The sequence below is a fragment of the Prionailurus bengalensis genome, chromosome B3 (genome assembly GCF_016509475.1).
Source record: "Prionailurus bengalensis isolate Pbe53 chromosome B3, Fcat_Pben_1.1_paternal_pri, whole genome shotgun sequence".
In the NCBI taxonomy this organism is placed as follows: Eukaryota; Metazoa; Chordata; class Mammalia; order Carnivora; family Felidae; genus Prionailurus; species Prionailurus bengalensis.
Genome location: NC_057355.1, coordinates 117014930 through 117029060, shown reverse-complemented (window position 1 = coordinate 117029060; position 14131 = coordinate 117014930). Strand labels below are relative to the sequence as shown.

The following is a 14131-nucleotide window of genomic DNA, read 5'->3' as shown; positions in this document are numbered from 1 at the left end:
CCAAAACCACGTCAAAAATCCTACTACTTGAAAGACATCTACCACTGACAGCTTTCTATCTTCCTAGTTGTGTCTGTTTCTATTTCTCTGTGTGTGTGTGTAGGAAAAATTTATTTTCCCTCCAAGATGATCAAGAAAAATCTTTTTTCTTATGGTCTTTTTTTTTTTAAACCGAATACATCTACCCCCCCCCCCCGCCCCCACTTTCCTGCTCTTCTGCTTGAAGGTGGAATAGTTTGTTCGAGGTTGAACAAAACCCAGCGAATTTACTCAAGGACTCATCCGTATCTTTTCTAGTTCGATGTTCAGATAAGAATCTGAACATTGTTTTATGGTGTTTCCTCAGAAGTCCTACCTCAAGACCTACCCTGGATGCTCTTCAGAAGTTCCAAGACTTCCAATGTGTGGGATGCCTAGGTATACAGTGTAGCCATACTTTTATGAAAACCACAGAATGTGGGGCCTACAAGAACACAGATCTTCCAGTTGGTCCCCCTCACTTAAAGGATGAGCAGGCTGAACTACAGTGTTAAGTACTTGCCCACGATCATGCAGCTAGTTGGGACAGGGCTGAAGATGCCGGCCTTGATTACCTTTACAGATTGTTCCACTGTCTCCAGCTCGTCTAACAATCAACCTCCACCTAAAACTAAACAGAAAATACTCAATGAAGCACCAACTCTTGCCAAGCAAATTGTATTTACTCGTGCCACTGATCAGGGAAAAGGGTACACGGTTTGGTAGAGATTGGGCTGGACCTTTTAGCGCTAACTTGTTTTGAAATGTCAGAAAACTTTCTCCTTGGAAATCTACATTACTATGATAGGATTACAACAAAGAGGAAGTATTTGGGGCCACTTACCTCATTCTTTCCTAATGTTTGAGATATGGAGGATAAGAAAAAGATGTAGGAAAAGGTTGGTCCTTGATCATGAACTGTAGCATTGGTCCGTGTGTATATTCTACTTTGGTTCTTAATCTGATTTCTAGAGATCAGCATGATCTGAGGTGCAATTCATTCGAGCAAAAGTAGAAAAACCGAGTCTCTTCAGAGAGGCCAAGCACTCTCTTCACGGATAGTTTTCAAACTGAGCTTTCCGGCCTCAGTTTGAAGCCCCAGTAAGGTGGTCTCTCATTCATTCTCTCTGAATTCTAAAAAGTGCCAATTCTAAAAAGATTGGAATCTCTTACAAAGGCGGGAACTGTGTGAAAAGGGCGGGAACTGTAGTTTTAGGAGTGCTTCTAAAGAACGTTCCAATGGGCCTAAAGGCCTTATAGAGATTAAAGGTTTCCTGGGTGGGAGTGGGGCTGGGAGCGGAAGCTGATCCACCTGGTTGGACAGGGGCAGACGCACATCCAAGAGCGAGGAGAACCCAACTGCAGGAGGGAGCTAGAGAAGAAAGGGCTCTGGCGGGGGAGGTACAACCCAGCTCTCTTCCTCTGCTCCCTCTCAAAAGCTCACTTTACGATCAAGAGCACAGGTGCTGGCCAACGGGGCCACTGCCCTACGCCAGCAAACAAAGGGCGCAGCCTCCTACAGCCTTTTTGGTCTGAATGGAGGCTCGGCCTTACCTTTCTGGGTCCACCCATCCCTCCGCATGCACCCAATGAGGCCGCAGCCTCCTCCAGCCAGGAGGTGTTGAACTCTCGCAAGAAATGGACAGGTAGCGCGGACCAATGGTTGGAGCCGCCGCGGGCCAATGGGAGAGGGAAATGGGTCGACCTGGGGTTGAGAATGAGAGCCCGCAAAAGGGGGCGGGGCCTCGGGGGAGGGACACGTAGGCGCCGGGGGTGGAGAGGGGCGGGCGGGTGGCAGGCGGGAGGAACCTGCGGACGGTCGGCCGCGGCCAATGGGAGGGCGGGTTGGCGTGTGGGGGGTGGGTCCGGTGCCGGGCGGCCCCGCCCCTTCGGGTCCGCAGGGCTGGGGCGGAGCCAGGTCCGCGTCAGGTGGTCCCGGGCGTGCGGGCGGCGCTGGGGGCGGGGCGCGGCGCGGAAAGGGGAGCGGCGGCCAGCGGGCGGCGGCGGGCACCGGCTGCGCGAGCAGGTACCCGCGGCGGAGGTGGCCAGGCCGCCCCGGGGGGGCGAGCGCGAAGGCGGGGGCTCGGGCCCGCCGCGCCCCCATGCCGCGGTGAGCACTCGCGCTCGGCGCACTTGTCGCCGCTCCGCGCCAGCCCCAGCGAGCCGGCTCTCCCCGCCCCGCCAGCCCGGGCCCTACCTGCGGCCGCCGTCGGGGGAGGGGGGTCCCCCCAGCTCTGCGGAGCCGCATGAACAATAGGCGGCGGCGGTTCCTGCGGGCGGCGGCAGCCCCGCACCCTATGGATCGGCCGCTCCATGGAGCCCTCCAGAGCGCTTCTCGGCTGCCTGGCGAGCGCCGCCGCTGCCGCCCCGCCGGGGGAGGATGGAGCGGGGGCCGCGGCCGAGGAGGAGGAGGAAGAGGAGGAGGAGGCGGCGGCGGCCCCCGGGGAGCTGGGTTCCGAAGCACCGCTGCCCTACTGGACGGCGGTGTTCGAGTACGAGGCTGCAGGCGAGGACGAGCTGACCCTGCGGCTGGGCGACGTGGTGGAGGTGCTGTCCAAGGACTCGCAGGTGTCCGGCGACGAGGGCTGGTGGACCGGGCAGCTGAACCAGCGGGTGGGCATCTTCCCCAGCAACTACGTGACCCCGCGCAGCGCCTTCTCCAGTCGTTGCCAGCACGGCGGCGAGGACCCCAGTTGCTACCCGCCCATTCAGTGTAAGGCGAAGGCGGGGCCGCGGGGCCGGGCGAGGAGGGGGGGGGGGGGCTGGAGGCCTAGGGGTGGTCTCGTAACGGGTGGGGAATGATTGACCCGCGGGTGGGTGTGTGCGCGCGCGCTCGCGCTGTAGGGGCTTTGATGGGTGCGATGGGTAAGGTAGAGATGCCGCAGGCCTTGCCTGGAACCTCAGGCGCTCGGGCTCCTTAACCTTCATCTGACCACCTCAGCGGCAGCGTCTGCTTTCCACATCCTGAAGCCCCAGCGTGAGAATCTCCTCATTTCCCACTCCCCGCTTCCCCCAACTGTGGAAGGATTTCAGGCCAGCTGGTAGCTTCTGTCCTAACCTTAGTCCCCAAATCAGGGACCTTCCTGACCTCTTCTGCCGCCTGTCCCCGCCCCTTCAAGGCATTTGCTAGGGAGCAGATGGGGGTGTCTCCCGCAGGGCTGGCTGGGCCGGCTCTCAAGTCCCGGAAGCCTGTGTGAACTCGGGTCGGAAGTGTCTTTGAAACGTCTTGTCTATTTCTCGGATCGCAATCTTGTATCTCAGAAGTTGTACCTTTCGGAGTCTCACTGAGAAGGGTCTAGTGTGTGGAGAAGCAGGTGATGGGGTGAGAAAGGATTAGAGAGGGAAAAAGATCTTCCCCCGTGAGAGTGGCTAAATCCCAGTCTCTTGACACCCAGGCTGTTCACATAATACATTTCTCCTTTCTTCTCATCCTAGATCCTTGCCTATATTTGGTATTTGCCAAATCTCAAGCGGACCATGCCCACGGGTCCCTCCCAGGGCCTTTCTTCCAGTGTCCTGGTTTTCATCAGTTTCCCAGGAGCCCCCTGTTCCACACCCTGCTATAAAATTCCCTTTTTTGTTTTGTTTTGTTTTGTTTTAAAGGAGTTAAATTGCCATTAGAATCCCTTAATCAGTTCTGCTAGGTGGTTTTAGAAGAAAGATGTAAATATCTTCTGTGCAGTTTACACTGTTTTATATTTGAGGGTTCTCATAATTTCTTTCTTGCTAATACAGGTTTTGTTAATACATATTTATTATTGTTTATTCCAGATTTTGTATACTTTGCATTTTAGTCAATTAAAAAAATCATTCCCAGGGCCAACTTCAGGCATTGAATTTTTAAATTTCATTTGTAACATTTATCTTTCTGAAACAAACAAACCATTTATCTTTCTGGTCCTATAACTTATTTTCACCTGAAGAATTGTGTTACTTTATTTAAGATGTTCATAAAATACCATCACTTAATATGACAGTCACAACCTCTTTCCTTATTTTTCTGTTCTCCTTTTTTATTGGTGTTTTGACTATCAAATTGATGTTCAAATCCTTAGTTCCCTTTGTTTTTATCTCCCTCTCATTCAATTTAAAACTTCGTGTTTCTACAATTTGATCTACTTAAAGCCTGGAGGGGACAAATGACTTTAAATTGTTTCTGAGTGTTAAATCTTTTTGCCTGTAGTACTGGGAAGGTGTAGGCTAAGGGTCCTAGCATACGGGTCTGAAATAGTGTTGAAGGTGAACATGGTCACATATTGGAAGAATGGCCTGGCATATTAGACACAGTGTAGTTTTAAACAGAAGTCAAATTGTGAGTTTCTTTGTGGGTGACTTCTTGTGATTTTTTTTTTTTTACAGCTAATGTCAGAGTAGGAGAGCTATGTGAGGCTCCTGAGCAAGGGACTCAGTTTCTTTAATGTCTGTACTTCCAGCTGTCGAGCAGTCAAGAGTGAATATGACTTGGGCTGGAAGAACTCATCTGCAGAACACCAGATGTGTCCACAGTGTGCTACATTAGCAGCTCCTCCATTAGGTGCCCAGGACTTAATCTTAAAAAAAATTTTTTTATCCTTTCTTCATTTTTTGATAGAGACAGAGCGTGAGTGGGGGAGGGAGAGAGAGAGGGAGACAGAATCCTAAGCAAGCTCCAGGCTCTGAACTGACAGCACAGAGCCAGGACTTAATCTTTAATGTAACAAAAGTTACCTTGGGTAGACTAGATTCCTGTATGTAGAATTCAGATGATGAGAAAGTAGGGAGTACTTTGTGCTTCTTAAAAGAACTGACTTGAAGAACATGATTTTTGAAGGTCCTGGTAACTTATTTTATTTAGTCTCACCACGAGTTCTGAACTTGAATGGGATTAATTCTTGATAATTCAGAAAGTTTAATTTCATCCAAAAACCAATTAGAGTGCCTTGTGAAAGATGGATACTGTGTTAAATACCAAGAGATAAAGAAATAATAAGATAAGGAGGTGCTTGTAAGTCATGCCTGAGGGAGATTGGTGATGTAAATATATCATTTCAGTGCAGTGCTTTGGTAAAGATGAACATGGGAAGTTGCTAACAGGTGCTCTGATGGGTCTCCTGTGTCCACCAGTTCAGTTAGTGTCACTCAGAGAATAAAGGTGATTGGCAACCTGGTCTCCAAAGACTATGGAATAAAATTGAGCCACTGACAGCTTTTCCCCAGTTACCCTTTTGAATTTCTCCTTTGAGGCATGAATTGTGACATTAGATTAAGAACAGCAGACACTCAGTTAAGTAATAATGTTCAGTTTTAGTTTCAAATATTGCTTTTCAATCTGAAAATTTTGTTTCACACTTCATTCAAAACAAAAGAGGGGAAATTACCAAACCTTGTGACAAATTTTTAAAAAATAGTGATACTAGAAATCATCTAATATTTACATAGTGCAGTTATCCCCACCAATGTAGATATGAAAGTTTAGCTTTCCATGGAGCTGACAAATACAAATAACCTAGGAACTCATTCATCTTTTTTTTTTTTTTTTAGCGGAAGAGGAAAAATGTACAGTTCCAAATTTATCATCATGAGAGATAAATAGCCCTAGGTTATTTAAAAAAAAAAAAACAACACAACAGTTTCTTTACAGGAGGATTATGTCTGTTTTCAAGCAGGGTATAAATTAAGGTTATTGCTAATTTACATTTTTTTCTTACATCTACTAGAAACATAAGAATGTATTTTCAGGCATACTTGGGATTTTTAAATGAGTCACGTGTGTACCATTCACTCGCCCAAACCCACCAGAATGTGCCTATACATTTAGTTTCCAAGAATACAATTGAGAGAGAATAACATCTTGACTGCAAAAACGAAAGAAATAAGGTTTTGTTCTTGATATTCCTGAAAATATCCATCCACAGAAACTGAAAAATGTACTGAATGTGACTTGACCTGATTTTTACTTAAAACCAGGTCTTGACTGGAGGGGGAAAGGAGAGCCCCACATTCTCTCAGCTGCAGTGAAGGTCTATTTCCTACCCAAAGGAATCTTCACAGGGAGGAGAAAAGAAAGTACCCTCCCCCCAGTCCTCACTGTTCTGTCTTCTATCTGCTTACAAGCTGTGCTCTATACTTTTCTTGAAGGCTGTTCATACTATTTCCTTAGCTAGTTAGCAAGAACCTGAGAGTTTATGTTCTACCAGAGAGAGATTATCACTTTCCCTTCCCCACAGAGGTTTTCCGTCTTCAGTGAAATGCCATTTGAGGAGCTGTCCTTTCAGCACCCTGATTCAGAATCCCTTCTTTTAAATCCTTGTACGTTTAAATAAGTACTTAACACGTCCTGTGTGTTTACAACTATGCCTCAGAACAGAGGAAAGAAGGGAGAGTATAAAACAAAATACTGAACAGTTTATTCCCTTAAGGAAAATTCAGATATTCAGTTGAGGAAATAAGATGTGTAAATGCCAACTTGTTACAGAGACATATCTTTTTTCATCAGTGTAGAAGCTGTTAGAAAAAGTGAATGTTTGAGGCACCTGGCTGGCTCATTAGAGCCTGCGACTCAATCTCAGGGTCATGAATTCAAGCCCCACATTGGATATAGAGATTACTTAAAAATAAAATCTTTAAAAAAAAAAAGAAAGAAAAGTGAATGTTCATTCTCTCCATGACCAAGGAGAGTCCTGACATAACTTACATATTTCTCCAAGAGGGTTTCCTTTTTCTTTTTTCTTTTTTTCTTTTATTTGAGATGGAGAGAGAAAGAGAGTGTGTGTATGAGTGAGAACACAAGTCAGGGAGAGGTGCACGGGGGTGGGGTGGGGAAAGAATCTTAAGCAGGCTCCACGCTCAGCATAGAGCTCTGTGCAGAGCTCAATCCCATGACCCTAGGATCGTGACCTGAGCCGAAATCAAGAGTCAGACACTCAACCCACAGAGCCACCCAGGCGCTCCTTTCCAAGAGAGTTTCTAACAGCCCCTTAATATACCCATGTTTTCCTCATTCATATAAATGAGATAAGACAAGAATTAGTAATCAGGATTCATTTTAGGACCCAGAAACATTTAAGCTATTTTAAGCAGAAAGTGAGTTAGCACAGGAAAATGAGTGCTTACAGAAGTGTTGGAAGGGCAGGGAGAAGGGGCTCTTAGCTGGATCTGTGGGAACAACTCTCAGAACATTGCAGACCTGGCCCACCCGGCAAGCCACCACTTCTCTAACTAGAAACATACAGAATCAGGGGGTGACATTGAAGCTGTCAATCTTAGGAACACCCTCTTGTAGTTACTGTCCAGAGATTAGGCAACCACTTGACCTTACAACATTCCTTTCTCCGTCTGCCCAGAGCTAATGACTGACATGCAGGAAAATCCTACTTCTCCACAGCCATGCTTGCCAGGAGAAAAGCAAGAACATGGTGTCCATCTCACTTCTACCTTCCCTATCTTGTGCATCTAATTGGCAGAAGCAGAACAGTAGCGGTAAGGGAGTCTGGGAAATGTAGTTCTTAACTTTCGGGCCTCTGAAAGATCATGTAGAGAATTGTAGAGCAGATGTTGATTGTTTGTCTGCAGGACCAGCCACACCACTGATTCTTCAAGAAGAGTGCCAGATTGAGATGAAAAGCTTGAACAGCTGAAACGTTTGGGTCAAGAGGGGCTATACCTTCTGTGTAACTTTTTGTATTCCTTTGTGCAGACTGCCGGTTGCATTGTAAACTACAAATGAATGTTAGCCCTAGATAGGCTAGGAATGCTCTAATTCAGGGAGAATAGAGGTTTGAGGACTGCCAGCATCTGAGTGGAAGATGGAGGCATCCTGGAGCTGGCTGAGGAAGGAAGAGAACAGCAGTGGGCATTTCCTCTTCTGATCTTGCCAGAAGTTCAGAAATGTATCTTTGTTTTCTTCGTTTTGTTTTGTTTTGTTTTTTAGCAACCTTATTTTCTCTATCTGTTTCAGGAGGTCCAATGCATTTTTTTTTTTAACTTTTCAGGTCTGTCTGAGTTTGGTTTAGTCCCTCCTGAGTTAGATTTTGCCCCCATTTTACTTGACTATCACTTACCTGCTGAGTGTTCAGCAGGATGAGTACAGTGGTGAGTAAAGCCGACAGAATCTGCCCTTGTGAATCTCACAGTTTAGCAGGACAGCAGGCACTGAACAAGTAATTAAACCTTGCCGAGTCTTGCCAAACAGAGACTGTTATGGATATGTTTGATGGGGGCCTGACCTCATTGAGGCAAGGGTTAGGAAAAGTTCCCTTAGGAGATTTTGTTTAAGCTGAGACCTGAGGGTTGAACATGAGTCAGCCAGGTAAAGACAAACTGAGAAGACACAGCACAGGGTTTTCATGAGAGAAACATAAAATAGCACTTTACTCATATAGCGACACCTTATCTAGCTCAAGATTTATAATCACTGATAGCTATTATTATCTATCCATGGAAGCCTTTCCAAACAGAGCGGAAGATATAATCAGGTACCCTAGATTCAAACTCTGCATTGGAAAGAAGATGAGTGGTTGGGTGTGGTACTGGGAGAATCAGGATAGAGCTGTGGAGCAGGTGACTTCTGGAGTAAGATGTCTCCTGGGAGGCTCCTTTCCCACATATCCTAGTCACCAGGTCCTGGTAGAACCGTGTTTTGAAAATATCCTCCCAGTTCACTGCACACTCTCTGTCTTCACTGTTGCTGCTATTCAGACCTTGGTGTTTGCATGCCTGGGTTACTTCAGTGGCCTCCTTAGTGGTACCTTTTGCAGTAGGCTCCCCATCCGCCAGGTTATAGTCCCCATGGCTGCCAGAGTCGATGTCCTTTCTAAGTCCCAGTCTGAAAGCACTCCTCTACTTAAAAATGCGCTAGTCCTATCATTCACAGTGTGAAGTTCAAGCCTCTCAGAATGACTTTTAAAACATTTCACAGCCTAGGTGACCCCAACAACACTTTGAGCCTCATTTTGTGTCCTAATGCATCTAATGCAGCCACACTGGACTCCCTACAGTTCTAAATATGCCATATACTCTCATGCCCCATGTTCTTGCTCGTGACCTTCCCTTTGCTTGGATTGTCCTTCTCCCACCCCTGATCTTCACTACCTGATGAGATCCCTCCCACTCATTTTTTAAGATTTTATTTTTAAGTAATCTCTACACCCAGTATGGGGCTCAAACTCATAACCCCGAGGTCAAGAGTTGCATGTTCTACTGACCGAGCCAGCCAGGTGCTCCCCTCTAGCAGACTCATTCTTTAGGGTGCGTTCCCAATGTTGCTTTCCCTGAGAATCCTTTCCCACTCACCCTCTTAATCCTTGTCCCGCAGTGGGAGTTGGTGTTTTTCCTGATCTGATTATACTGCTCTAAAGGTTCTTTTCACACCGTGGTTTGGTTGTTGTGTGTCTGCCTTGTCACTGGGTTGTACGCTTCTCCTCATCTAGTACCCAGTAAAACGATCTCCTTCTGTGTTCCCTTTAGTTAAAATGGTTTGTCTTGGTATGACATTCTGTATGATGTCCCAAATAGAAATTATTACATGAATATTTTTTGAATGCCTGCTATGTGCTAGTCATTAAGAATAATGCAAGAGGGGCGCCTGGGTGGCGCAGTCGGTTAAGCGTCCGACTTCAGCCAGGTCACGATCTCGTGGCCCGTGAGTTCGAGCCCCACGTCAGGCTCTGGGCTGATGGCTCAGAGCCTGGAGCCTGTTTCCGATTCTGTGTCTCCCTCTCTCTCTGCCCCTCCCCCGTTCATGCTCTGTCTCTCTCTGTCCCAAAAATAAATAAATGTTGAAAAAAAAAATTAAAAAAAAAAAAAAAGAATAATGCAAGAGGTTAACATTTCCTGCCCTTTTGGAGTTTTCCTTACAGTGGGGAGACAAAAAAGCCAAGTGAACAGACAACTTGCTGTTAACCCTCCAGGTAAATGGGTGATTCAAGGGTGTTTTCAGAATGTTTTTGACTTCTTTTTTTCTTTTCTTTCTCAGTGTTAGAGATTGATTTTGCGGAGCTAACCCTGGAAGAGATTATTGGCATCGGGGGCTTTGGGAAGGTCTATCGTGCTTTCTGGATAGGGGATGAGGTTGCCGTGAAAGCAGCTCGCCACGACCCCGATGAGGACATCAGCCAAACCATAGAGAATGTTCGCCAGGAGGCCAAGCTCTTTGCCATGCTGAAGCACCCCAACATCATTGCCCTTAGGGGTGTGTGTCTGAAGGAACCCAACCTCTGCTTGGTCATGGAGTTTGCACGTGGAGGGCCTTTGAATAGAGTGTTATCTGGGAAAAGGATTCCCCCGGACATCCTGGTGAACTGGGCTGTGCAGATTGCCAGAGGGATGAACTACTTACATGATGAGGCAATTGTCCCCATCATCCACCGCGACCTTAAGTCCAGTAACAGTGAGTATGAAGAGATGGGGCTGGAGGGCTCAAGAACACTTTTTATACTCAGTCCATGGCTTGGTGGGAGTGGATTCCGAGTGGAATCTCAGTGGGCAGTGAAATTCCTTGCTTAAAACCATCCCATCCTTGAGTTGAGACGTAGGGGTACAATGAGTGCCAGGAAAAAATTGGTGTAGGAAAAGAAGAATGAGGCAGCTCAGGGGTTTGGGATAATTTTGAGCTCATACTAGCAGGCAAGGTTGGCAGTGTATAATTCTGATATGCTGTGCAAAAATCCACATATGTACATAGATTTATTTTTCCACTTGAGGGAAGTGTGTCTGTAATTACAAAAGGGGTTTTCCCCTTTGGAGGAACAGCAGATAATGCAAATATATATTGCCTGCATGCATTCTGCCTGAGCACCCCAATTTGAGGTACCCACTAGGGAAGGGGCCATAAGGAAAAAGAAGCATGTTCTTTGAGCTGCGAGGCCGATCCAGATGATAATGTCAACCGAGAGAGCATGACCAGCTGGTAGTATTATGGACTCCTGATAGCCTACGGGTATTATTAATTAATTGTTGTAACTACCTAGTGTTTAATAGCAGGGAACTGAGTAGTAACTGTTTATTAAACATCCAGAATCCATAAACTGGATTGTAAAGCAAGTGTTAGACATAATTACATGGTAAGTTGGTAGAAACCAGTCTCCTTGGCAGAATCGGCAGGTGCTGGGACTATGCTGCTTTTGTGTGGTGATTCGTGCTCTCTCTTGCCTGAACTGTGTGGTATAGAGGATAAAATTTGTTAAATGGTATATAAATCACTTTGAGCATCCTGTCCAGAGAGGAGGGAGTTAGGGTTTTGGAGAGTGGTGTGGGTCCCCGGAACTTCGCTCTCTGTCTTCTTCAGCATTGAGCCCAGAAATCCTTCAGACTTTATTCCGAGCTGTTCCAGATGTGGTTTATTTTTCTGTTAATAATACTGTGAATCTGTTTACTTTAAAAAATACTTTTTAAATTTTTTAAAATAATAAGTAAAATTATATAAGTAGTGCATGTTTTTGTTGTACAAAAGTTAGTAAGTGTAGATAAAAAAGAAAGAGAGAGAGAGAAAGGTAACCCATAATGTTTTCCTTCAGGAAGCATAAGTATTACATTTGACATATCCTTCTAAATATTTTTAAAGTAAATACACACACACACACACACACACACACAAATATATTTTCCAATTTACTTTAAAATAGACTTTCTTACCCTTAAAGTAAATACACACACACACACACACACACACACACACACACCAATATATATTTTCTAATTTACTTTAAGATAGCCTTTCTTACCCTTATCTCTTCTACCTGAGCCTTCTTCACCCTTAACAATAGAAAAATTCATCCTGGGGCGCCTGGGTGGCTCAGTCGGTTAAGCGTCCGACTTCAGCTCAGGTCACGATCTTGCGGTCCGTGAGTTCGAGCCCCGCGTCAGGCTCTGGGCTGATGGCTCAGAGCCTGGAGCCTGCTTCCGGTTCTGTGTCTCCCTCTCTCTCTGCCCCTCCCCTGTTCATGCTTTGTTTCTCTTTGTCTCAAAAATAAACAAACGTTTAAAAAAATTTTTAAAAAAAAAAAAGAAAGAAAAATTCATCCTTGCAAAAGCATGGAACATTAGATATAATGCATGTAAGGGATTTAAGTTCCATAAAATAAAATACGATTATTCTCATCCCTCCTCTCAAATTCTGTAAATGTTTAAATAAGCTAAAACTTTTGGTGACCCTTTTCACATTTCTGCCTAGACTTTGCTTTGGATGATGGGGTAAGAATAAGCAGAGGAGTTGGTAGAAAATGTAATGTAGAAAGTGAACTTTATTTTTTCTTATCATGCTAGGAGAAGTAGGCAAAGTGCTCGAATCTTAAAAACTTGGGCTAGGATGATGGAACTGTAAAAGTCAATCATTTCCTCCAAGAAGTTTCAAACTTGGGTGTAATTTAAGCTAAACACAAGGATTTACCTTTTGTGAGATTATGTATGGAAGTCTAGGTTCTTGTGAAGGAAAAGTTTACTTGCTGCAGGAGATGGCAAGAGACCTCAATGCCATTCTGTCATCTGAGAGACAAAACCCTGGTCTTTCTTTGTCTTTAGGGGGCTTTAGGATTGCCAAGGTGGAGCCCTCAGGTGTACCATGTTGTGATGAGAGTTGGACTTACATGGGGCAGTATGACCCTTGACCTCCTCACGGTAACAGATGCCCAGAAACGTGCATAGTCCATTGGGCTGTGTGGTTGGTGCTGATATTGATGTCTGCTGTATATCTCTCATGGGAGCTGGGGTAGCTTCTTGAAATTTGTCTGTGGTGGCTGTTTGCCGGGACTGTATAAATCCAATATGAGCCTTGATGACGTTGTTGTTTTTACTCCATTGCTCTGTGGGCGTGACTTGAAAATCATTTTAATCATTTAAAATAATGTTGTGCTAGTTTTTACCCGCCAGTTGGAGAGTCAGAACTTAGTGTTTTTGCAGACCTGGGTACACTGGCCTGTTTTTTTCTTGGTTCCAGAGAGTTGGATTTTGGTCGCTGTCATGTGAGGGCAGAATGCTATGAATCCTACGTGTTAGTTGACTTAGAACCACTAGAGAAAAGAGAATGTATCTATTGGGGCTGTCTTTGTGGAAAAAAGAAAGTAGTTGGTGATAAACATACGTTACAAAAGATTCAGTAAAAAGGTGATTTATTAAAATGCTTTATCATCCTAGTCACCTACTTTTAAAAGTCACGTGCTGTTAACTGGCAATGGAACATGTATAGCATCCTATATTGGTGCATAATCCTCAATAAGTTTAGGGTTGGCTGCGCATCACCTAAAAACCAAAATATCAGTGGCTAAAACAAAGTATACATTCATTTGTCTTTGAAAAGAGGTCTGCAGGGTTAAGAGCACCACAGTGTCATCAGGGACCCAGGCTCCTATTTTTCACGGCAGCCCAGTACATGGGTTGCAGCCTTAGGCTTGCCTTATGGTCTAAGATGGCTGCTGAAATGCCAGTTATTTGGTCCAAGTAACAGGCCTGAAGGGGGACAAAAAGCAGAAGCCCGGAAAAAGGTGCTCCTGACACTGAGTTGGCTCCCATGAACCTCCCAGAAGTCCAGCAAGACACATCTGCTTGCATTAATTGGCCAGAATGTAATCATATAGCCATGGCTGGCACAGAGGAGGCTGGGAGAGGCAGGGCTTTAATCTGGGTGGCATCGAGCCCAGCTAGTAATCAGGGTCTGCTGCCAGGGGAGGCCGGTGGTGGAAGCAGCTGGCGGTCTTACCATGGCATCTTAATGTGGGACATGCATTGGGAAGAACTATTACTTCAGATATTAAGCATCATATAGCCAAACAAGGTTAGCCAGGACTTGGGACGTGTGGCTCAGACCCCCGATTTTTTTTTTTTTTTTTTTTTTTCTTTTCCACGTTTTTATTTATTTTTGGGACAGAGAGAGACAGAGCATGAACAGGGGAGGGGCAGAGAGAGAGGGAGACACAGAATCGGAAACAGGCTCCAGGCTCCGAGCCATCAGCCCAGAGCCTGACGCGGGGCTCAAACTCCCGGACCGCGAGATCATGACCTGGCTGAAGTCGGACGCTTAACCGACTGCGCCACCCAGGCGCCCCAGACCCCCGATTTAACTAATGGTTTATACTACTTTACCATGTTGCATCATTAACTTAAACATCCCTTCTTAAACTACTTGCAGGAAACCTTGGCTATA

The 14131-nt window shown here is 45.6% G+C and overlaps 1 protein-coding gene across 2 annotated transcripts in view; it reads left to right on the top strand.

The window, feature by feature from the left end:
• Positions 1-2056: 2056 nt before the first annotated feature.
• Positions 2057-14131, top strand: part of MAP3K9 (mitogen-activated protein kinase kinase kinase 9) — an 82159-nt gene continuing 70084 nt past the window's right edge. For both annotated transcript variants that reach the window (XM_043556480.1, XM_043556479.1), the window contains exons 1-2: positions 2057-2731; positions 9971-10384. In XM_043556480.1, coding sequence (XP_043412415.1) covers positions 2332-2731; positions 9971-10384 — 814 coding nt within the window. In that variant the 5' untranslated portion in view covers positions 2057-2331. The remainder of the gene's footprint in view (positions 2732-9970; positions 10385-14131) is intronic.